At 32.6% G+C, this 23,525-nt stretch overlaps 1 protein-coding gene and 1 long non-coding RNA gene across 4 annotated transcripts in view; one reads left to right on the top strand and one right to left on the bottom strand.

The window, feature by feature from the left end:
* The window catches only part of LOC115979679 (alcohol-forming fatty acyl-CoA reductase-like), an 86,624-nt gene extending 63,808 nt beyond the window's left edge, over window positions 1–22,816 (bottom strand). The window contains exons 1-10 of one of the 2 annotated variants that reach the window (XM_031101750.1): window positions 22,701–22,816; window positions 22,352–22,455; window positions 21,118–21,320; window positions 17,277–17,377; window positions 16,961–17,153; window positions 16,636–16,797; window positions 16,239–16,320; window positions 15,878–16,144; window positions 15,536–15,663; window positions 14,989–15,451 (exon numbers count right to left, since the gene is read on the bottom strand). In XM_031101750.1, the coding sequence (XP_030957610.1) occupies window positions 15,298–15,451; window positions 15,536–15,663; window positions 15,878–16,144; window positions 16,239–16,320; window positions 16,636–16,797; window positions 16,961–17,153; window positions 17,277–17,377; window positions 21,118–21,320; window positions 22,352–22,455; window positions 22,701–22,779 (1,473 nt within the window). In that variant the 5' untranslated portion in view covers window positions 22,780–22,816 and the 3' untranslated portion in view covers window positions 14,989–15,297. Of the gene's footprint in view, window positions 1–14,988; window positions 15,452–15,535; window positions 15,664–15,877; window positions 16,145–16,238; window positions 16,321–16,635; window positions 16,798–16,960; window positions 17,154–17,276; window positions 17,378–21,117; window positions 21,321–22,351; window positions 22,456–22,700 lie in introns of those variants that run through there. The other variant, XM_031101744.1, reaches the window with a different exon arrangement.
* LOC115979707 lies at window positions 6,841–9,888 on the top strand. 2 transcript variants are annotated; one of them, XR_004089161.1, is made up of 3 exons: window positions 6,841–7,183; window positions 8,391–8,452; window positions 9,685–9,888. It is a non-coding gene; the product is annotated as an uncharacterized LOC115979707 (long non-coding RNA). The 2 variants fall into 2 exon arrangements; XR_004089160.1 differs by having other exon boundaries at window positions 9,682–9,888.
* Window positions 22,817–23,525: the final 709 nt, after the last annotated feature.

The raw sequence follows: 23,525 nt of genomic DNA, 5'->3' as shown, positions 1-23,525 counted from the left end.
GTATTCATAATTAATTGCATTGTTACAGAATGCCATGAACTTAAAGGAGTTTCATCAATTTATCCAACAATTTCCAAATCTAGCCGTTTGTAGATTAAATTTTGTACCTAGGTGGTTGGAGATTAGCCCCAATTTGGGAAAATTTTCGATGATAAATGGTCACTCAATTGAAGTATAGTAAGCGAGTTGGACCACAAACCATCAAGTTGACATTATCTCGGTGCCTAATTTACATGGCTGTACCAAGTTGTCTAGGTCAATAAAAATTGGTACTTACTAGTTGTTTGTTAGTTTTTCGATAATAAATTAGTTGTTAGTAAAATTTTGTTAGATTTGAATGCTTACTTACCTAGGGAGTTGGATCGTATATATACCATCAAGGACTTATAGATAGGATTGTAAACGAGTATTGAAAATTCAAACTTGTTTATTTAATTTTATTTCAAACACAAATTGAGCTTGAGCTCATCATCAAACAAAATTATATGTTCAAATTTGATTCACTTAATTTTTTGTTGAACAGGCATGAGTTTGTTCATTAGCTTCTTGATTTTCTTATTCATAATAATATTATGATTAAATTTGTTTATCACTTTACAAATTTATGAATTTATACAACAAATGGTATGTTTATATTATCAATAAACTATTAATAATTATTTGATATTATATTATAATCTATTATAAACTTATATATTCTCATCTCAAGTCTATCTATATCACTATCTTTTCAATTAAGAATATATATATATATATATATATATATAATATCATATATAGTTAAATTATGCTTCTTATTTACGAGTTTGTTCACAAACACATTATTTTGCTAAAACTCATTTAATAGTCAAGTTTAAACTTAGTCTTGAACTTAACATATTTGTTGTAAAAACAAACATAAACAACTTAGCTTATTTACAACTTTACTTATTAGCATGGTTTTAAAAACTAATACAGTTAAAGAACCAATTTTGACTATGGTACCTGATTTTTTATTGCTTTTTACCAGTTTTATACCAGTTTTGGGCATTTTGCCAAACTGAACTGATGCCTGATTCTTGGTTGAATCGATTAGTTCAGTCTAGTTTTTAAAGCTGTGCTTATTAACAAGACATTATTAATTATACAAAGGTGCTCTCAAAATTAAAAATGATTACAAAGGTTGCTACATGTTGAATTTAACAACTCATAAAGTGTTTTATTCCTTTGCCATTTCTACCCCCACATTAATGATTATTAAGTAAAATTATATGTACATGTCGGGCCAAATGATTATTTTAGTCAAAATTGTTTGTTCGTTTAGACCTCTTAAACCAAATTGTTTAATCTAATTAATTAACGAAGTTGATTATTAGGTTTATTATTCAGATCTAGGTTAAACAAGTATATATCATATCATGCACAAATGCAGAAAGTAAATAACACCACGATATGATGACCTAGGAAAACTGATGAAACTAATCGTTTCAAGGTAAAAACCTGGGGAAGATTTGACCTAGGTATCCTCAAGGTAAAGTAAATCCATTATAAGAGAATCAAAGTTTTTACAAAAATTTAACCCTAAATCTATTTCTACCTCATGTAGTAACTTACTAACAAGACCATGTGCAAGCTTCGAATTCACAGACTCCTTCTCTCCTTAGATTTACAGCAACACTAGCACCCTTGCTTGTGACTTTAAGATCCCACTCAAAGGTTTCAAATCACCTTCACTTGTTGATCTTGTAGCAGCAACTTTTTCAACATTGGATTTTGAGATTCTTCAAGGAATATTTTCAATAGAAGACTTTAGAGAGCTTTGGGTACAAAAACCCTAGATCTACAATTGAAGGCACAAGAGGCACTTTTTTCTCTATAAAACCCTCCAAAAACCTCATCTAGGTTTAGCTTATAATGTCCTTTAAAAACTAGAAAAAACGAATTGCAATTTGGACTTCAAACGGACAAGTTATGAGCTTTTTACATTTGTTGATTTTTTGCTGATATGCAACTTCCGATCAATTGAGAGGAATCAAACAGCAATTGAGAGAACCAGATTGCAACTCACTTTTTTCATCCTGAACTAGAGTTTTTTTGTCTTGGACTTGAAAGTACACCATTCTAACTCAATAATACTTACTTTTTGTCATGGTTTGCCAACACTGCAAACTCAAAACCTAACAATCTCCCCCTTTAGCAATCCGTGACAAAACATACATACAACATAATGCCCATATACAATAAAATGCCCAAATACATCACAAATCCCAATCTCAGACTCCTAACCTAGAAGTTGTAAGAAGATGCAGAAGATCTTGATCAAAATGTACCTGTCTTTCCTAAAATACTCAAAAGAGCACATCATTGCATGTGTGGAAATAAAGGTAGATAAACAATAAATACCAACAAATATGAAACCAAAAGCAAATAATAGATATGTAATAACAACAAATAACAAATATGTAAACTAACTCTCCCCCTAAGTTAGATACAAAAAAAAAAAAAAAAAAAACATTTATTTTCTCCCCTTTTCAAAAAAACACTTTCATCTCCCCCTAAATAAATAAAAAAATTACCAAATCAACATGATTCCCAAATTTCATCTATTTATTCCCCTTTTTGTTATGTATTGACAAAGACAATCCAATCATAAGGTAAACAGTAAACATACACAACAAAGAACAATTGAAAATAGAGAACCAATGGAACACTAAAGAGTTCAGCTCTATAGAAAATAGAGGCAACTCCCCCTATGAAGAGCAACATCTCCCCTAAGAACAACATAGGTTTTAAAAACAGCTTTCTTCCCCTATAAAAATAAGGAAAATAACACAAGTTTTGGGAAAAATAATTTTGGGAAAATTTAAGAGGTGGGAAAAACTAGAAAAACACAAATCTGAAAAAAAAAAAAAAAAAAAAAAAAAAAAAAAAAAAAAAAAGCGCTAAGGATACATATGAACATGAATATTCTCTCTTTCAATATAAACAAACTTAACACTTTGTGACCCATAAACAGATACATGCAAACACTTCAAGCACAATCAGTTAAGACTTTACAATATAGATCTCAATAATATAAAAATTCACCATCATATCTCAAAAAAATATTTTTTGCAGTTCACACATAAAATAGCATATACTAAAATGTACAGAACTCAAAAATTAATCAATCAATTTTTTATTTTTGAGAATTTGGAGGCAGAGTTATGAGTTGGAGGAACACATGGGTAAAGTTGGGGTTAGTTTAGAGGAGCCGGAGCTTGCGGCTTTGTTGAAAGTGAGCTCGGAGACTGGGAATGGAGAAAGGGTTTATGGGTATCTGCATAAGTTGAGGAATGTGGTGAGGAGTGTTGGGGATTTGACCACGGCGACGGCTATTGAGGATTAGTTTTGTGGTGAGAAGGCTAGAGAGGTGGGAGAGGTGAATTGGGACGTGGAGGGAGTCGAAAAGGTGGTGGAGAAAAACGGGGGAGGGTGGCATGGTTTAGGGTGGATTCGGAAGGGTGATTGGGAGAGCCAATGTGGATTCGGCCGAGCAGTGTGGTGGATGTAGGGAGCAGTCGGCGTGTGTGGACATTGATGATGCTGAGACTGAGAGGTTTGCGCAATCCGTGGCTGCATTGGCTTTGGAAAGTGAGGTTAAGGCCAACTTTAGTGAGTTTCCGGTGTGTGTGTGTGTGTGTGTTTCCAATTTTGTTATGTTTTTTTGAAGCATTTTAGATATGGCTACTTCGAATGTTTGTTTTTGTGGAATGTTATTTGTATATATTTATGTAGAATTAGAAGAATTGAAATGGGTTTGATTTATTGCTTCTGTCACCAAATTGATTATTGGTTCTGATTTTCAGATTAATTAGAATATTACTGGTTGAGTCTGTTTTGGACAGCATGATAGAACTAGTGTCTGGTTCCAATGGTTTGGCTAATTGTTAACTCATTGACTAGTTAATGTAGGTGTACAGGGTTTTATTGCTTGTTATGCTTCTAACCTCATGGACCACCTAATCTTTGATATGGTATATGAAAGGTTTAATATTTCACTTTATCTGCTCAAAAACAAATTATTAAAGTCTTTTATACTTTGTATTTCTTCTAACTTTTTGCTAATACTCTTTCTCCACTGAAATATCCTATTCAAGGTTTGGCTGGAAAAAACATGGAGATTTTGAATATATAGTGGATGGAGCAAATATTGGGCTCTACCAACAAAATTTTGCAGATGGTGGATTCAGTTTCTCTTTGGTTATACATTCTATTTGTGTTGATTTCCTCCCTCCCCCTCTTCCCCCTCTTCTCTTTCTATCTAACCACTGATTTTTGTATCTTTAATTAATGTTTATGTCCTGCAAATTGCAATAGAGCAACTTGTTGTTGTTGTGAAAGAATTGTATAATTGGAGTGGAAACAAATGGCCGCTGGTTGTCGTGCATAACAAACGTCTTTAAGCACTTCTGGAAAATCCTTCCCTTTCCCAAAGAAAGCTGGTAAAGGAGTGGATGGATAACGGCATTCTTTATACGACACCAACTAGTTCCAATGATGATTGGTATTTACCCTTAAACCACCACATCCATTTTTATGTCATTTTGATTTTGAATGTATGAATTAGGACTCAAGTCAGTTTTCAACAGCTTGTGTATATTGGCCTTATATCACTTTCTTTTTTATTAATGAAGGGTTATATAATTCAGGTATTGGATGTATGCTGCTGTAAAAGTCAAGAGTTTACTTGTGACAAATGATGAAATGCGAGATCACATTTTTGAACTCCTTGGAAGTAGCTTTTTTCTCAAATGGAAAGAATGACATCAAGTATGTACTGCTTGAAAAGCTTATCCTATATGTAAGGACCCGATTGGAGTACCTTAGCCTAAAAGATGGATGGACTCAAGCCCAAAAAGCCCAAAATAATGAATTTGTAGAGAGTGGGTTGGAAAACTGGGTTTTAACGAGTTGGACAACAAATATAATGGATTCAAGTGATAGGAAAAGGAAGACAAACTGATTTAAGCTAAAGAAAATCGTCCTAGGCACAGTCTGAGGAGACCAGTTCTTATATATATTTCTTTCAAGTGTGATTACAAAGTCAGTTCTTAATGGCTACAGTGTTTTTCTCTTGATTTCTCAATCCCTTCTTTATGAAGAGTCTCTTTCATTATATAGTTCTTTTTAGACGATCTTGGCCCGCCACTTGTTGACCATCTAAGCCACTACTTGAGTGGTTGTTCCATCAGATACCCTCTCAAGCCCTCTGCGTGTTGGGGTAGCCAATGCAGCACTATTCAGAAGTTTTCTCCATATTAATGTAGCCAGAAAGTTAGCTACAGAGCATTCAATGTGACAGTAGCAGCTTTCTCCTTAGATATTTTAGAATTCCTCCCTATCCTGTGTTCTTATAATACTTATTCGTATCAACAGAACTTTCCTAGAGTGCTCCCCTGGACGACAGACCAACTCTTCTGACTTCGGCTTTGATTAGCTGAGGAGGTATTCATCCTCGACCCATCCTCTTGGGCCCCTATGAACAAAAATTAACTTCTCCAATTACTAACACAGACTCCCTTGACAACGTTTACTCCTCAATGGACAACTTTACGTCCTCGGATTGGGCCCCAGGCCCAATGTATACATAGATAGTGAGCTCCTGGGCCCAATATCCCTACACGATACATAGTCATTTTTGTTTCAAATTTTTTCTGTGCTTATATTAATTATAATTATATCTCTCTCTTTAATTATATTTCTAGTAAAGGGTGCTTTAGGCTATTTGAATAGTCATGTGTATTAAGTCCAAATGATATATCTTCTATTGTAGATCTCATAGATTCTTTTGTTTCAATTGTGATACACATTTTGTAACTCTTTAGCCTATCTTATGTATACATCCTGTATATACAGGGCAGTTCCTTCACATCAATAAATTTATTACTTGTCAAAAAAGAAGAGTGCGCCTTTGCCTAGATGTGGGGATGCTTTTGGTTTTACATTATTAAACTGTATTTCCTTTTGCTCAGTATTGTTTAGTTTCATTGTGTGAGGAAAGTATTTGGATTAGACCCAGTATGGGATTGGGTTTAAGCCCAATAAGCCCAAACAATGAATTTACAGAACGTGGGTAAAAGAACTAGTTCTACTCTAAAAGATGGACCATAAAAGTTGCTGAATTAAGATTGTTAAGCACAAGTAGTAAAAAAATCTGTCCTCGGCACAGCCTGAGATGCTTATCTTATAATATCTTGTTGATGAACACAGTTACAAGAATCCAAAATGTTATTGCCTAGATTTTATGATTTTTCTTGATCCCCCTATTAGGTCACCTTCCCGTGCTATATATTACAATCTTGGTGTTATCCCTACCATACATGTAATATCCCGACCCAATTTTATAATTAAACTATGTGTTTGAGTGGTTAATTATTATTTTTAAGCCACTTACTTTCTAAAATTAATATAAGAGTATTTAATAAACATATTATTTTATAATGCCATGGAATAAGAATTGTAAAGATTATAAATAATTGAATGGCCATTTGTATTATATATATATATATATATATACACACACACACTAATTATGTACACAACTATATTAAGTGGTTAAGTTATGAGATATATATATATATATATAGTTGTTGGTGTTTTAACTATGTATGATGCATGAGATATTATAGTGGAAATTCCACCCACATGCAATCAATTGAAATTCAACACATGTAAAGCCAAAGAACCATGCATGATGACAAACCCCATAGACCAAGACTTGGCCATGCAATCACCAAGCTCCACCTCACCTCTTCCTTGACTTCCTCAAACAAATAGAACATCCAAGAATCTCTCATTTCCAACGGGTCCCTGCAAAATCTGAATTCTCACTTCACTTTTGTCTCTTTTTCTCTTAAGGAAAGTGCTAGGAAGCTCCCTTGAGTCTTTCTCTTGAGTCCAAGGGTTCACACACACACCAAAAGAAAGATAAGTGTCCATCTTATCTCATATTTGACTCCTTCAAAGAACCTACAACAATCAAGAACTCTCTCCCTCTTTCATTCCTACGGGTCCAACACAAAAAGAAGGAAAAGCTTTCAATTATTTTCTCCCTTTCACACCTACAAGTCCAGCAGCAAGAAGGAAGCTTCTTTCAACTCTCTCAAGCTCTCTACCTCTCATACTTTCTGGTCCAGCCACTAGGAAAGGGAAATCCTTTCATGTAAGTCTATATATATATATACATATACATATATGTGCCGTTTTAAGAAGCTTTGAAGCTGTGTTGGTGATTTGTTGAAGGTAGGTTAGGGTTTTTACTAATTAAGAACTGTATATGATTAAGTAAGAAAAAATTAGGATAGGTATTTTGATGCTGCTGCTGGGATTTTTGGTTGTGTGTATTTTGCTATAAATGGTTAAATGACTATATGTAAGTGTTTTACAACATGTCTAATGAGTGTATAAAAATCCCCATATGAAAATACCATTGTTTGATAATTGTTTGTGATTTTACGAGAAAAACGTTGCAAAGCTGTCACTGTGACAGATTCTGTATTTATACATGATAAATTATGTATTAAATTGCATATAGTGAATTTGGATGCTAGGGATAATTCCTATGAAACCTAAGACACTTGTGGTTGTTATTGAATTGGTCTCACAGCATTTGGATTAATATAAAAATAATGGTTTAATTTATAAGTTACATGAAATTCTGTCAGGACAGATTTGAGTATGCTGTCTTGCGTGTTTTTTAATAAATCATGAGTTTATGATTTGACTCCGAAATTTTTATGGTTTATACTGGACATTCATGGGAGCAGTTATGTAAAATTTCATGACAATTGGATGTGTGCAGGCAGCCCGTTTGTATTTTACAAATGGAGCATACGCTGCTGAAATGAGCAGTGAACAGCATATGCTACACCTGACTTTGTGGATTTAATTCGCAAGTTAGGGTGAGTGTTTTGAGCTATAATTTAATATGCTTATCTTTTGGTATGTCTCAATCATAGATTAATTTTTGTGTAACTTGTTTTATGGTTTAGTATTCAAAGGAAGGGGTTCTAAACCATGCAACGGTTGTATTTATGAAGCTGTTTTGCCCGACGTGTTGTATGTTACCATATGAATGTATATAGTTACATGACCATGCTTAAAAGATTTTATATTTATGCATGCATTATTGCCCTAACCTCAAAGCAACTTTTGAAATAAATTTAGCTCTTCTAAAGATATGAGATTAATATAAGAATGTTGGTTTCTCTAGGATTTTGTACTTGTTGTTGATAAATGTATTTTTGTTTATGGGAACCTCGTTGAGGTGGGATTAGGATTTCCTTGATTCTAAGAGATAGGATTTGAGATGAATGTGAAGTTTATGATAAGGAATTATGGATAGTAATAAGCTTTGATATTTGGTTTAGGTGTTACCAGTATCCAAGTCTACGCTCCTTCGACTTTAGGCTTTCGATTCCTCTACTTTCAGGTAAGGGATAAGTTATATGGATATTTGTTAAGTCATGAGGTTATTTTAAAGTATACTATGCATTAAAAGGTTTTTGATTGGAGATATGACATATAATTATTATTCTGACAAAGATATGTTCGTGAGATTTCGAAACCTTATGTATATGATTTAAGCATATTGATGCCATTACTGATTTTCACGAAGATGATGTTTAAAGAAAAGAATGGAAATGCTATTATTATGAAATGTTATGCAAAATAAGAAATTTCAGTATGATGTATAAGTATGAAAGCTTTTCGGGCTATATCCTCTAGTGATCTGAACTCTGTCAGTAGGGGTTAATTACTAGCTTTCCATGGAAAATGTTATATGATTGACCATTAAGTGGGACTGGCTCTGCTGTACCCGCCCCTTGTTGGTTACGGCCAACTTGTGAGGGAAGCCAACCTACCCCCATGGTTGGAAGATATGTATTATGATATGATTTTGGGAATACCTGGCATTGTGGGGAATGCTGGATGCCTAGCACCGTGGTGCTAGAAGCCTCCCAAATAAGTACAGACTTATCAGATATGGGCTAACCAATAAGTTATTTATGAACAGCTATATTATGTTATTAATCATGAGAGAATGATTTTGTTAAATGCATTGTGAAAAGTTAAAAGCTCCCATGAAAAGAAGAAGTTTCTGATGAAAAGAAAGCTGTTCATTAAAGGTAAAAGTTTCTGAAATTCTGTTGTGCTATAAAGATAAAGCTTCTGATGAAAGTACAAGTTTATGTTTAAAAGTTATCAGATATCTGTTTTTATAAAACGTTAAGTTTTTTGACCATGAAAGATATAGTATTTTATGAGAAGAAGTTTATAAAGAAAAGTTTTCTTATTATTCAAGATGTTTCTAGTTTAATACAAAGTTGCCGATTATCTGATTTAAGTTAAAATAATTATTTTGTAATAAGAATATATATATATATATATATATAGGGTGACTTTGTAGGAAATGAAAGAAGTTTAATCCGAAAGGTTTTGGTAATAATAACCTGATAAGAAAAAGGAGAACAATTATTTTCTATGAAGAGCGTATAAGTTATTATTATGAATAGTATAAAATACTATGCATGAAAAGTTGTTCTCCTATTCGAATATTCATAGAATGAAATGATTTGATTTACATGCATCCTTATTAAATTCTCATATATCTTACCTTTACTAAGCTGTGTAGCTCACCCCTTCCACTCTTTCAATTAGTAGGTTTTATTTTGGAGCAGAGAGAACCTTAGTCAAGTTTGGAAGGAGCTGGTTTTAGTTTTATATGTATAGATCCTAAATTAGTAATTTGATGTTTAGCTTTATTGTATTGTGTATTTTAGGATTTAAGGAAAATTGTATACCTTAAAGTATTAAGAGATGTATTATGTGAAAGTGTGAAAATTAAATGATTGGTGGATTATGTTATATTTCGAGTACAGTGAAGATGTTCTAAATGTCAAGTGAAAGGTTATATAATTTAAGTAAAGAAACAAGGATTTAAAGAAAGAGGAAAGCTTTTATAAAATTTTTCAAAAAGTTAAGTTGGTTAATATTAGGTTTAGGCTTGATATTAGCATGTCGGTCATGGTCACAAATCCGGGTATCGGGTTTGGGGTGTGACAATACATGTGTAGGTTGGATTCTAGGAGCTCCTTTTTGTCCCATCCAACACCTCCTAGAACCATCAAATAGTAGCTGTAAGGCTGCTTGATCACTATTCAGGTATCACCTCCATATTAATGCGGCCAGAAAGTTAGTTGAAAAGCATTTAATGTAGAGATAGCAGCTTTTGAAGATATTTATTGCCTCCCTTTACTTACTCCTTGTCCAACGTCCAACTCCTAGTTGTGATGTAACTTTGAAGAAAGTCTAGGGTGATATGACACTCTTACTGACTTTGGATCCTTGTTCCCGAGATGGCTTTTCTCCTTGGACGTGTATTGAGCTTATCTCGTACTATCTTTATTTTTCTCTTTATACCATTCTCATTATAACCTCATTTGGCCATTCTCGGATTAATTAATGTCCTCGGATTGGGCCATAGGCCCAATTCGTACAACCTTAATAATACCTCCTAACTAACTGGTCCCCACACATTGTATTCAAGGATTTAAAATCATTTGATTGAAGAGCAAACGCTAATATAAATCTTACCATACTGATGATTTGAGCTTTTAAGATTTTGCTCAAACAATAACACTTGTAATATTATAGATTTTGATAGTTTTTTAGACCCCTTAAAACACAATTGATTTAACCTAGGTAATTAGCCAAGTTGTTACTTAGTCCAATTTCTAGGTTATCACAATCACAAAGATCATATCATGCAAAGCAGCGGAAAGATAAATAACACAAGATATGATCACCTAGGAAACCAAACCAGTAAAAACTTGGGGAGGATTTGACCTAACTATCCTTAATGTAAACTTGAATTCACTATCTTGAAAGAATCGAAGTTCATAGAATAAGACTTACAAGCCCCCACGCTCGACTTCTTATTGCTACCAACCAATAGAACTTACTGACATAACCACGTGCAAGCTCCGAATCCACGAAATCCTTCTTTCTTGGATTCACCACCAGATACAAGCACACCCGCTTGTGTTTTCTTTAAACTTCAATGGTAGCAACCGAGTTGATTATCAAGGTGTAGATAAAATCTTCTCCTTGAAAACCTTAAGTTTGTGTAAAGGAAAGCTCCTCTAGATCTCACAAGAGATTTACACAAACAACAATATGAGCAACACTAAAACGTGGCTAGAGTTTACCTTTTATATTTAGGACAAATTAAAAAACCCTAAAACATTTTAAACAACTAGGGCTGAGTTGGAAATCTGGAGAAAAAAACATTCTGCACGAGATTCAATCGATCGAGCCTAAGCTTCGATCGATCAAGCCAGGCCGAAATGCATAATACTTTCTGCATTAGCTCGATTCCAACTTTTCATAAAATATACAACTTTGAGCAAGACTAAAACACTTCTAAACACATTGTTTTGATCATGGTTTGCCAACAATACACATTAGAGTTCTAAATGTATAAATACTTGAGTCTTTAGAACCTAACAGATTTGAAATGACATCTTATGCATGATCATTTCAAATCCACATATTAATAAAGCTCAAATCCATCTATTAATTTCATCATTAGAAGGAAAAAAAAAAAAAACCATTTCATAATCTTTTCTAGTCATTTAAACTAAAAATTTAAATTCAAATCCTTCTCAATAAGACCTGTCCAAAAAGTTCATTTATGAATTGCCAAATATGTTGTTTTAATATGGTCAAAAAACTGACTTATAACTATGTCTAAGACAAGGTAGTCAAAAGTAAAAGGCGGCCTTAAGGTGCCAAGGCCTTGTTTTACTTGAGGCGTGAGGCAACAAAAATGCATTAGCCCGAGTAAAGCGAGGCACCAAAGTCTAAATATTTTTTTTGATGAAAAAGTCTAAATATTTTTATTATACATATATAACTTAAATCATATGTTCCTAGTGTATTGAAATATTATAATAAAGTGTTTTTAAATGTGTTGCTTGAAAAATTAGGTCTGCCAAATGATTTCAAAATAGGATTAACATGGTTTAGGCTCTATTAGTTATTCTAAGAATAGGTTTTATAACAAGCTTCTACTAGAAATTAATTAATCTAACAATAAGTTTTACAAAAAAAAAACTCTTGTAAAATAATTTATCTAACAATAGGTTTTCTAACATGCTTTTTTAAGTTATTAATAATCTAATGATGAATCTGGGCTCTTGATTTGTGCTATTCTAGTACACTTCCAGCGTACTTGGTTGATTTTTTCTAATAAAACTTCTTACATTCCTGATCAAAAAAAGAATAATAATAATAAAGGTTTTACAACAACCTTCTATTCAAAATTTAAAACTTGAAATATATATATATAGATATATATAAATATATATATATATATATATATATTAATATTAAAAACACTGAGGCTCTCACCTTAGCGCCTTTTCATGGCTTAAGGCAGTCACCTTGCTCACCTAGGCTGTAAAGGCAAGAGCCTCACTAAAGGCACCTTAGTGGTGCCTCGCCTCGTCCGGGCATCTTGGCTAGCACCCGGCTCTCCTTTCACTACACTCTAAGATGCAGAAAATTCTGTCTGTTTCACACATAAGATGGATAATCACACCCTCTTATCAAGACACAGCCAAGCATTTTTATATTATACACATCTTGAGAATGAGAATATAAAAGACATTGAACAATGTGAGTTGGTTGAGCTTAGCTGAGGCACTGCATCAGGCACAGGGCATTTCTTCTGATTATCATTGTGCAGATAATGAGATGATTATAGTTGTTTTCCTGTCCTGAGCCTTTTTTTTTTAATAAGTAAATGTATGTTTAACTGTCCTTAGCTACCCTACCATTCCTCAATCTGAATGACCTTAGGGGGACAGGGTGCACATTTCATAAAGTTAATATTTGGAATAGGAAACAGTTGTTCAGATGTACAAATATCAAATGTTCTTAGGATTCTTCTTCAAAGCATGTATTCTTAAGTCTTAGATATCAATTTGATGAGAATCATATGTTAGATCCCTATTTCGTTGTATGAATAAGCATTTGTTGCATCCCGCGCTCCAGGTTCAGTATACTTTTGTGAAAGGTAACTTGAAACTTCAGATGCCACCTCCATATTCTTCTGTCATCCAGGTACCATTTGTAATTTGGTTCTTTAAATTTTTGTCTAATAAAAACAATTCCCATATGTGCCTAAGAAAAAAAGTTTCATCTATTGTTTTCTCAACTTGATGACGGTCTTTATAGAGATTTGTTCTCTAGGCTTTATAATCCATTTCACCATTAATTTTCTGTGTGTGTGTGTGTGTGCACAAGCGCGTGAATGTGTAAGTTTGTGTGCTTGTGCATGTTTGTCATTTTTGTCTCCTTGGTCACTACACAGGCTCCATTTTTAATGCTGAAATTTTACTTTAGGGATGAACAGTTATGCATTTTGGCATGCTGAAATTGCCACAATATTGTCTTCATTTTTATATATTAAATCTAAATCCACACATGGTCAATCTCCATTGCTGATTTTTTAAAATGATTGTCAACCTGTACATAACCTTCAGTAATTCTTTAGATTCCTTCGTGTTCATTTCCTTGTATATGAACTATGAAGTAGTCGTACTCAATAAAATCCTTATTTACTTTGTAAAAAGAAAAAGGATTATGATCTTGATATATTAAAAGGAGAGGGAAAATGTGGTAAGATTGGGAATTTGATAGAAATTTAGATGATTTTGTGTGAGTTTGAAATTTGAACGGCATATATAGCAAGAATGATGTTGGGCAATCACATAAGACCTCGATGAAATTTTTTTTTCACAATGACTTGTAATATATAATGAGTCCTTAAGCACTCGACAAAGTTGTACAATGTATCTCATAGCCATTAAACTATGGGCGACTTTATGCATACACTTTGGGGAATTTAATTGGAAGGGCCATTTAGGAGTTCATATCTATCACATTTTTGATGACTTCCAGCCATATTGGTGGTTGTTCATGGTATTACATTTCCATGATATACTAGAGAGTAGAATCTAAATCCAATTAAGTGATTAACTTCTTTCAAATGAAAGTAAAAATATGCTTAGATGTTCTCTGTGACTTCCTGTGGTTCTGATTTTGGGCATTTGCAATTTATCATATATTTCATAACAACGGAGCTTAAGGTCATTTTTTTCGATCTTCTTCCGCATTAAAATGAGATCAACTTCCTATTAGTTTTTGGAACCTTCAAGGCACATGAAAAGGAAAGGGGAGAGGAGGAGTCCCATCTTGAATAACACATTACATTTATAATGGCTCATAAATGTACAAGATTATAATTGGATAATTTTATAGTCTGTCATTACCAAAAAAAAAGTTATATTTTTATTTCTTAATTTTTAATTCTCTCTCTTTAGCTATTTCTCCCCTATTTTTCATCTCTCTTTAGCTTCTCCTTAGTTGTTTCTTTCTTTTGTTTGCTCTAGATGTTTGATGTGGTTTGTGCTTTGAGGGTGGTGATTAAACTCAAATGGGTTTGGTGTTTTGTATCTCTAGGTTTTGTTTTGTTGGTGCAAATTGAATTCAAATGGGTTTTGATTGATTTGTGAGAAGAACACCAGAAAACACCAAAAACAAAACAAGAGAGAGAAGACAACTACTAATGCACATTCGTGCAAGAGAGAGGGGGAAAAAAGCCATGCATGAGAGAGAAAATAAAAAGGTTGTGTGTTTTCCTATAAGTGGGTCCCATCATGCTTTTCAAAATATTTATAACAATATCATTCAGCATTGTTACTCAAATTGAAAACTACTTTAGATGTGTTCTCAAAATACAGTGTTTAAACCCTAAATTGAAAACTGACTCAAATACTGTTGAATCTTGCTCAAACCCTTTTACCAAACACATACTGTTTTTGGTCAACAGTTTTCAGTATTTAAATACTAAAAATTATTATTTGAACTCACATTCCAAAAAAGCAAAAAAAAAAAAAAAAAAAGGCTTATAAGCTATTGCCAAACACACACAAGGTTACAAATCGGTAAATGCAAGGGGTATGTATACTCCAAATACAACCCTTTAACTCCTTTTTCACACTTCATTTATTTGTAACGTACATTTATTTAGCTCCTCACATCAATTCATTTACTTCTTGCATATTTAATTTCTGAACACTAATTCACTCCAAGTAAAATTCTAAACAAAATGGCAACTAGCTAGGTAGGTTGCAATTGCCTTATTGATGAAAGAAATTCCAAACCACAGCATTTTTCGAAATAAAAACAAACAATCCCTCAAAGTTATCATTTCATTGAGTACTTTATCAGGCCAGGAATATGAGTGTTCAAAATGTAGTCTTCCCAGTCAATGCACTTTGGATCAAAGTCAGACAATTGCATGTCAACATCGTTCTCTCTGATCGGTACTCGCAGCTTTTCTGTGTTGGAGTCATCAAAGCTGTATGGAAAACAAAAGATTATTATCAGTGCATACATTGAAAACATGATTGAAAAATTAATCATGAAAATAAACAATACCTACCAGCCAGTAAAAAATACATATGGTTTGTAGAGGTCAACCAATCGCATCACTGCTTTGGCCTTCCGGTTAAGATTAATATATATGTCCCGATAATACTGGAAAAGCACCAGATTTGCTAACCATAACACCTTCAAAAAATAAAGCCAGGAAAAAAAAAAAAAAATAGTGATATTATAGTAATAGTATAGAGAATACACATTGAGGGGACGTTTTCTCTGTGATATTGCATGCATAGTACTGTCTGATTCACAGGAACCTTTGAAAGGATATGCTATATTTTCTTTTTGTTGCCAAGAATAAAATACCACTAAAAATAATTAACAGTGTTTGGTGGCCAAATACCTTCAACGGCAGTTTATATCGAATAGCCATGTATGCTTGAAACATAGCAATATTGCTAAAGACTATCGACTTGCTGACTTTGATTGACTTTCCATTTCTATCAATCCATGGATTTTGAGTGAAGTACAGAGAGATTAAATCTGAAAGACTAGAGAGTTTCATCGGATTTCTCATTGAAGAACCCACATGGAAGATGATCTGAGAAGACTTATTTGCATGAGCTACCATGGCCATAATCATAGAATTTACTACCATATCTGCTGGTATCTGCACTTAAATGGGCAAACACAAGCTTAAAATCCAGATGAAAAGATTTGTCTACACGTGCTTGCTTAAAGAGTGAAGAATGAATTTAACTCACAACATCCATGATTGTCTTAGGATGGTCAAGAAAGCATTTCAATTTCCCTTTACCGTAGGCAGCAATTACACCATCAATGGTTCTGTAACAAGAAAATTAAATTTAACCAAGCAAGATTCAATCACGATTATAGGGGGAGTAAAACAAAAAACAAAAGGACCAATTCAATGTTATTTTCTTGAATTTTTCTTTTCATAGGTAAATAGTGGAGAGTGGAAGGTGAGGTTCAAACCATAAGGCACTACAAAGAATGTCATTAACATTAAATAAACTATTACTTGAATCCCATTATTTTCTTGATCACCTAATCTTCTTAATTAATTATTATCCAACCAAACGTGAATAATAATTTCACAAAATTGTGAACTTCTATAATTCCTTGTCAAATTATAATTACCTCACGCCTTCAATCCAACCTGAAAATGGCTCTTTGTAAGTACTGGTTATCATAGTGGGGCGTATGATAACTACAGGCAAATTCTTATTAAAGTGTCCTAAAAGCATTTCCCCCAATGCCTTCGTATACACGTAGGTGTTTGGCCATCCGTATAGTTTTGCCCTAGCAATTAATAAAAAGAAACAAATAAAATTAGCAAAAGGGGGGGGAAATCATGTGGAGAAAGACTTTATAATTACTTCACAAAATGTTTGAGTAAATATATATTATGTTATTTTGAAATGTTATTAAAGCATGTAACATATTTTGTAAGATTCTTAAAAACCTTTTGGTGCCAAAATCCTTCATGGTTGATGTGATTTCTTCATTCGTGGCACCTTGTACTCGTAATCTATCTAGGTATTCCTCCACAAGTTCTTTTTCGACATTGATATCTAATCTTGAAGTTCCCTTTAGCGTGTCTCCCATGTAAATTGGGCTCTCTAGTATGTACCCGCCCTTCTCGCCACACACATAAGCTGTGAAACAACATCAATAGTCTATTGAAGAGAGCTCATTTTTTACGATTGCAATGAAGAATATGGGTGATCAAAGTAGCTTATTAGTGTATAATTAAGGGCAGTAATCAAGTCTACACTGACCAGTTGATACATGGAGAAGGACCTTCAATTTAATACATTTCTTTGCAAAGCTCAAAACATGCAAAGCTCCAAATGTGTTGATGCCCAATGCAACGTCATATCTTAAAATGGAAAGAAAGCATTAGAAAAAGAAAGAAAGAAAAAAAAGAAAAAAGAAAAGATATATATATATATATATATATATAAAGCTAAATACATTTGACAATTAGTTGGGCAAAAATGTGTTTTTGCCACTTTTGCCCAAAAGATGTAGTAAATTGCTCATATTCTGAAACTATCTTGCAAAATACCCTTATTTTGAAACTCGATTTTTAGAAAATCGAGTTATAGGCAATCAAACTAAAAAAAAAAAAAAATTGTGAAACTCGAGTTCCATGTGAATGTTTCCAAATAACTCAATTTTCATCAAATCAAGTTTCAAAACAGAAACATTTTGCTAAATAGTTTCAAAATAAAGACATTTTGCTATATTTTTTGAACAAAAAGGGTAAATGCCTATTTTGACCCAATTAGTTGACTTCATAAAATTTTGGCAAAAATGGCCCATTAGCATTAATTTTTGAAATATTTAGCAACAGAGCACTGTTTCGGAAATAATTAGGGAAATACCACTTTTTCCGAAAACGCCGCTATAGGGCCCGAAAACGTCACTATAGGGCTTAAAAAACGCCACTATAGGGCCTCTTGAACCTGTTATGGGGACTTATAAAATTTTTTTTGCAGGAAAACGCCGCTATAGGGCCCAAAAACGTCACTATAGGGCATAAAAACGCCACTATAGGGCCCCTTGAAACCGTTATGGGACTTACAAAAAAATTTTGCAGGAAAACGCCGCTATAGAGCCCAAAAACGTCACTATAGGGCTTAAAAACGCCACTATAGGGCCCCTTGAACCTGTTATGGGACTTATAAAATTTTTTTTCAGGAAAACGCCGCTATAGGCCCGAAAAAGTGGTAGATTGCTATATAGTTCGAAAACAGTGTTTCTGAGCAAATTATTTCCAAAATTGATGGTAATGGGCCATTTTTGCCTAAAATTTTGCCACATAACTTTTAGTAGTCTCACAAATTTTACACATCATTATTATTATTTTAATTTATTTATTATTTGGTTTTTAATTATTTTAATTAGTTTTTTATTTGGTTTTTAACTCTATAAAAACCAAACCAAACTGTAAAGGTAAACGTAACATGAATCTAAAACTCTAAAACACTCGAATGTAAAATAATCCTTTACCCTCTCTCTCAAACTCTCTAACCTCCATGAGCTATGGAATTCCTGCGGGTTGCTACAGGATTTACATATGAGTTTACATTCGGTCCAGTCTTGGCGTAAAGCCAAGAGTTATGCCTCCAATAAGATAGTGACACGTTAGCATTTTAAAAGATGAATATAAACATTCACACACAATACTAGCACACAATATCAGATCTAAAATAAAATAAAATAAACAAAAACAAAATCCAGTCCTCCTCTTCCGTTCAAACCAGACCTCCATTCCACAAACCATTGGAATCGCCATGGATTGAAATTTGTGGTGGAGCTTTATTACTGCGCCATCACCCGAGCCACAAACAATGACTCTCAAACCCAAAATCATCTCATCTCTCTCTTTGAAATCATTAAAAACGATCAAACCCATAACCTAAAACTCTCACTCATCAAAGGCCTAGTGAGAGTCTATAAGGTGGCATGAAAAAAACGCTGCATCCATTGGATCTCGAACAAAGGACCAAGCACCATGGTCATCTTCCTCATCATTTTTGTTAATTTATATATTTTGTCATTTGGGTTGAAACAAGCTGATGGGTTTTTGTTTTGTTATTAATATTGGTGTTTATAGATTTTTGGGTTTGGTTACGTCTTTGAGATGAGCACTAGAAATGAGATGGGTCTTATGGCTTTTCTTATTTTTGTTTGTAAATTACACTCAGTGGAGTGGCTTCTCCGGTTTTTTTTTTTAACTCCAGATGTGACTCTGTCGGCTTTTGTGGCGGCATGTGTGGTGGAGCTATGCAGGTTTGGTTTGAATGTGAGGAGGAAGGTTGAGTTTTGATTTTGTTTTGAAAATGATATTGTTAGTTGTTATTGTGCATGAGTTGTATTCATATTTTGGTAAAATAATGATGTGGCACTAACTCATTGGAGGGCGTAAACCCAAGTGTTTACGCCAAATCCTGACTGAATTTAAGCTCTTTACATATATCTTTAATAGCAAGTTAGCAACCTCAAAAAAGACAACCATCAAAAGAAAGGAGGAATGTCTGGGTATTGTTGTAACTTGCAAGCACAGCCATAAATTCATTAAATTACAGACACGTTAGCCGCATATTCAACAAGACATAAATTTAGGTAATTTGTTTTTTTCTCTCTGTTTTCATTTAGATTTAATACCTGCAGGCCAGGCAACAATAAATTCCTCATGTTATAAATATAAATATTGATGAGTTAGGCAGTATAGAAGGATCCGGGTTTGATAAAGTAAAAAGTCTTTTTCTTTTTTTTTTTAATTATTTTTTACAGCATTAACGAATCTAAACAAGAAAGTGTAAAAAGTTTGTTTGGTTACTAAAAATAAGACAAAACAGTATAGAGAGATTTAAAGTAAAAGTATAGTTAGGATGGTTGTATAAGAATAAGAAATAGTGAAAAAAAGAGTTTTGAGGAACTTTTGAATCAATCTAAACAAGAAAGTTTAGATTGAATTTTTTTTTTTTTTTTTTTTTTTTTTGCTTCTCAATAATCCTTCTAATTATTGTGATTTGTTAGTAAGTACCCCCACATGTTTTAATTTAAATGTCTGGCACTAGCAGTTTGGGTACGTAGTTGTACCCTTCAACTTTTTTTTTTTTTTGACAAAGTTTTAACCTATGACATCCGCTTCTAAATCTTTTATACAACGATCAGAGACTTTACTAGTTGAGCTAACTGGAACCTACCCCTTCAACTTTTTTAATGCAATTTTTACTTATAAAAAAAATTAATAGTTGAGAATTTCCTTTATAATTATATGATTTTGTTGTTTGTGGACAGTGCAAACATTAAGGATTAATTTAATTTAAATTGAAAGCAACAATTTCTCCAACTTCACCAAGGTTTCTTTGTCCAATGTTTTAACACAATTTCTAGCATCATAATTTAACTGAGATTTTTTTTTCTAATTATTGTCCTGAAATTATGTATAACGTCATCAATTTGTGATCATATTTTATAAGAAATTTGAAAATATTGTTTTGTGGTGCAAGGTATATTTACACAATGCACTACACCGGATTTAGTTGTTGAATTGCTTTTAGGTTGTCCTACTTGATATTTCTACAGAGAGATATATAAATGCTTCGGAGACACTTATATCAGTTATGCTCAAGCTTGGTGGAAAATATGCATATGGAGATGTGGATCATGTATGATCGATTATTTCACAAATTTGACGTCTAGTTTGCTTAAATTTGTTTGTCATGTCTTCCTTCATATTGTGAATGTTTATCAATTGTTTTTATGAAAATGAATAGCACGGTAGAAACAAAAGTAGCGTATCTTCTGTTTCATCTTATATAATAATAAAAAAATATATAATAAAAAAAAAAAAAAAAAAAAAAAAGCATACACACACAATATGGTTATTTCTCAAGATATGTATATCTTTATTTCATCTTATATTGATTTTAATCTCTTTTTTAAATAATTGTAGCACTAAACAAAGTGAAAATATTTAACATTTGCTAATTATCTGGTGTATCGCACGGGTTAGCGGCTAATATATATATATATATATATAGAGAGAGAGAGAGAGAGAGAGAGAGAGAGAGAGAGAGAGATTATATGAATCATTTTTGTTACCTTTCATCAAAGTTTGTTGTAGCAGCAGAATTTAAGACAATGTCTATTTCATTCCACATCTCTTCTCTTAATATAGAATCTTTGATTCCCAAATTCACGTCACAAATGTCACCAGAGATAGGAGTAACCCTCTCAAATACATAGGATTCTAGATTTGCACCCAAACTCTTTCTTAGAACATTAAATAGGTCCAGTCCTATTACCTGCATATTAAACCAATGAAAAACAAAACCATTTAAGCCTATTTAGTATGAATATTGTATTGTAATTAAACCTTGGGAAATTAAATAAATTTATTTTACCCTTATTTTGCTATTAAGAATAAAAGTTATTTTGAAATTAAAAGAAGACTAAATTGTAAATTAAACTGGTTAAATTTGAGATAATTTTTATTTTGGTTATTAATGATTAAAAGTCCTTATTTTAGGTTTTTTTTTTTTTTTTTTTTTTTTTTTTTTAAGAAACAAACTAATAGTTAAACACACACATTTAATTACACTCTATCACCAAGATCAAACACATTACTTAACCCAAAGCACTAATACAAAATGGCCTAACTCTTGTAGCAGTAGAGTGGGGCTTTAAGCAATGAGAAAGAAACTAATTGTTAAACACACACACACACATTTAATTACACTCTCTCACCAAATTCAAACACATTGCTTAGCCCAAAGTACTACTACAAAAGAGTTTAACTCTTGTAGTAGAGTGAGGCTTTATTTTAGTTCTTAACATTGAACATTGTTCCTATTTTTGTCATTCCATCCATTTGAAGGAATGGTGTTATTGTTAAATGTCATTTAAACTCATAAATTAAAACTATATCATTTTGTTCAAGATAAAAAATAAATAATTAATTAAAAAAATTTATATGTAATATTTATATTACTTTTCTTTTTTTTAATTCTCTCTCTTTAGCTATTTCTCCCCTATTTTTAATCTCTCTCATCTTTTCGTTCTCAGTTCCCCACATTTATGATTACACTATCAACCTCACCTCAACTGTGTAAATATTTTCCGTTTTGGGATTCATACCCCTCATGATTTTATTCTTCCCCATAGCACACAATCAATTCCCTCAAACTTAAAAGGATGTATTTTACTTTTTAGTCTTTAAAAAAATCATATATGTGACACGTAAAATCTCCTGCTTACAGAATTTAAAAAAAAAAATATATATATATATATATATATATAAAATAAAAAATAAAAAACTAAAAACTAAATGAGGTACCTCATGACAAAACCGTTGTGTAGCAAACTCATTGTCTGAAGCTCTCAAAAGAAGATAGATCATTTTTACATTTGGTTGAACCCTTAGTATTTTCTCCACAAAAACTGCGTTCATTTATGCAAGCAAGTTATCACTAGCACCAACATCCTTTCAACACACGCATACATAGAATTATAAACAAAGCATAACACAAACATAGGAATATATAGATATATACACATACACACATAAACGAATGGAGTCAAGTAGACTACATACAAGCAATTTGCTTGCTAGGTTATTTATTTTTATAGCTTTGAACAAACATAAATAAATGCATTTCAGGAGCGCGGGCACAGAGAGAGAGAACCTTTTGCTAGAAAACCTGTGGCACCAATGATTAAAATGGTCTTGTTTTCAAAAAATCGGAATATGCCTTCCAACTCCATGAGAGAAGAAATGAGAAAGGGAGGGAGTAGATGAAGATGATCTCAAAGCAATAAGTGGATGACTTCTAAATTCAGAGTTGCCTTGCTTTATATAGAATTGCCAAATACATATTGTCCAAAATAATTTCTAAAATTTTTCAGCCAAACACAACTTTTTAAAGGAAAAATAATAGAAATATGTTTTGTATTATTTGTTTATTCTTATAGATACCATAGAAGTTCAACTTATAGTGTCTAATCCATGATAATTAATGATTAAATTGCTTTTATCATTAGGTTAAGACATTAATCAATTTTTGATATAAATAGAGTTTAAATTTCAAATATTTTATTTAACAAAAAAAAGACTTTACAAATTGAACTATTTGGCAATTGATACACATAAATAAAACTCGTATGTTAAATATTCGCACCAAGGTGGTTGGAGATTATAGCCCAATGCCGTGTCTACCAAAATTTCATTGCTGAATTGCCCAGCTGAGTAGTTTTGATAAATAAAAATAAAAAAGAAAAAGAAAGAAATAAATAAGTGGAAAGTTAGTTGGACCACAAACCATCAATGTTTATTCAGCAAATAAAAACAAATTGTTTACGTACATATGGATAGAGAGGTCGGCGCTGAACCTAATTATTATAATCAGGTCGTTTGTTTAAGTTAGATTTTCAGGGAGAATGTGGCCAAGATGAACCAGGCCAGCTTTGATCATATACGCTAAAATAGCCCAAAACAAATCAAGGCTTACTGG

This window comes from Quercus lobata, chromosome 1, assembly GCF_001633185.2.
Source record: "Quercus lobata isolate SW786 chromosome 1, ValleyOak3.0 Primary Assembly, whole genome shotgun sequence".
Classification (NCBI taxonomy): domain Eukaryota; kingdom Viridiplantae; phylum Streptophyta; class Magnoliopsida; order Fagales; family Fagaceae; genus Quercus; species Quercus lobata.
This window is presented reverse-complemented; position numbering and strand designations above follow the sequence as displayed.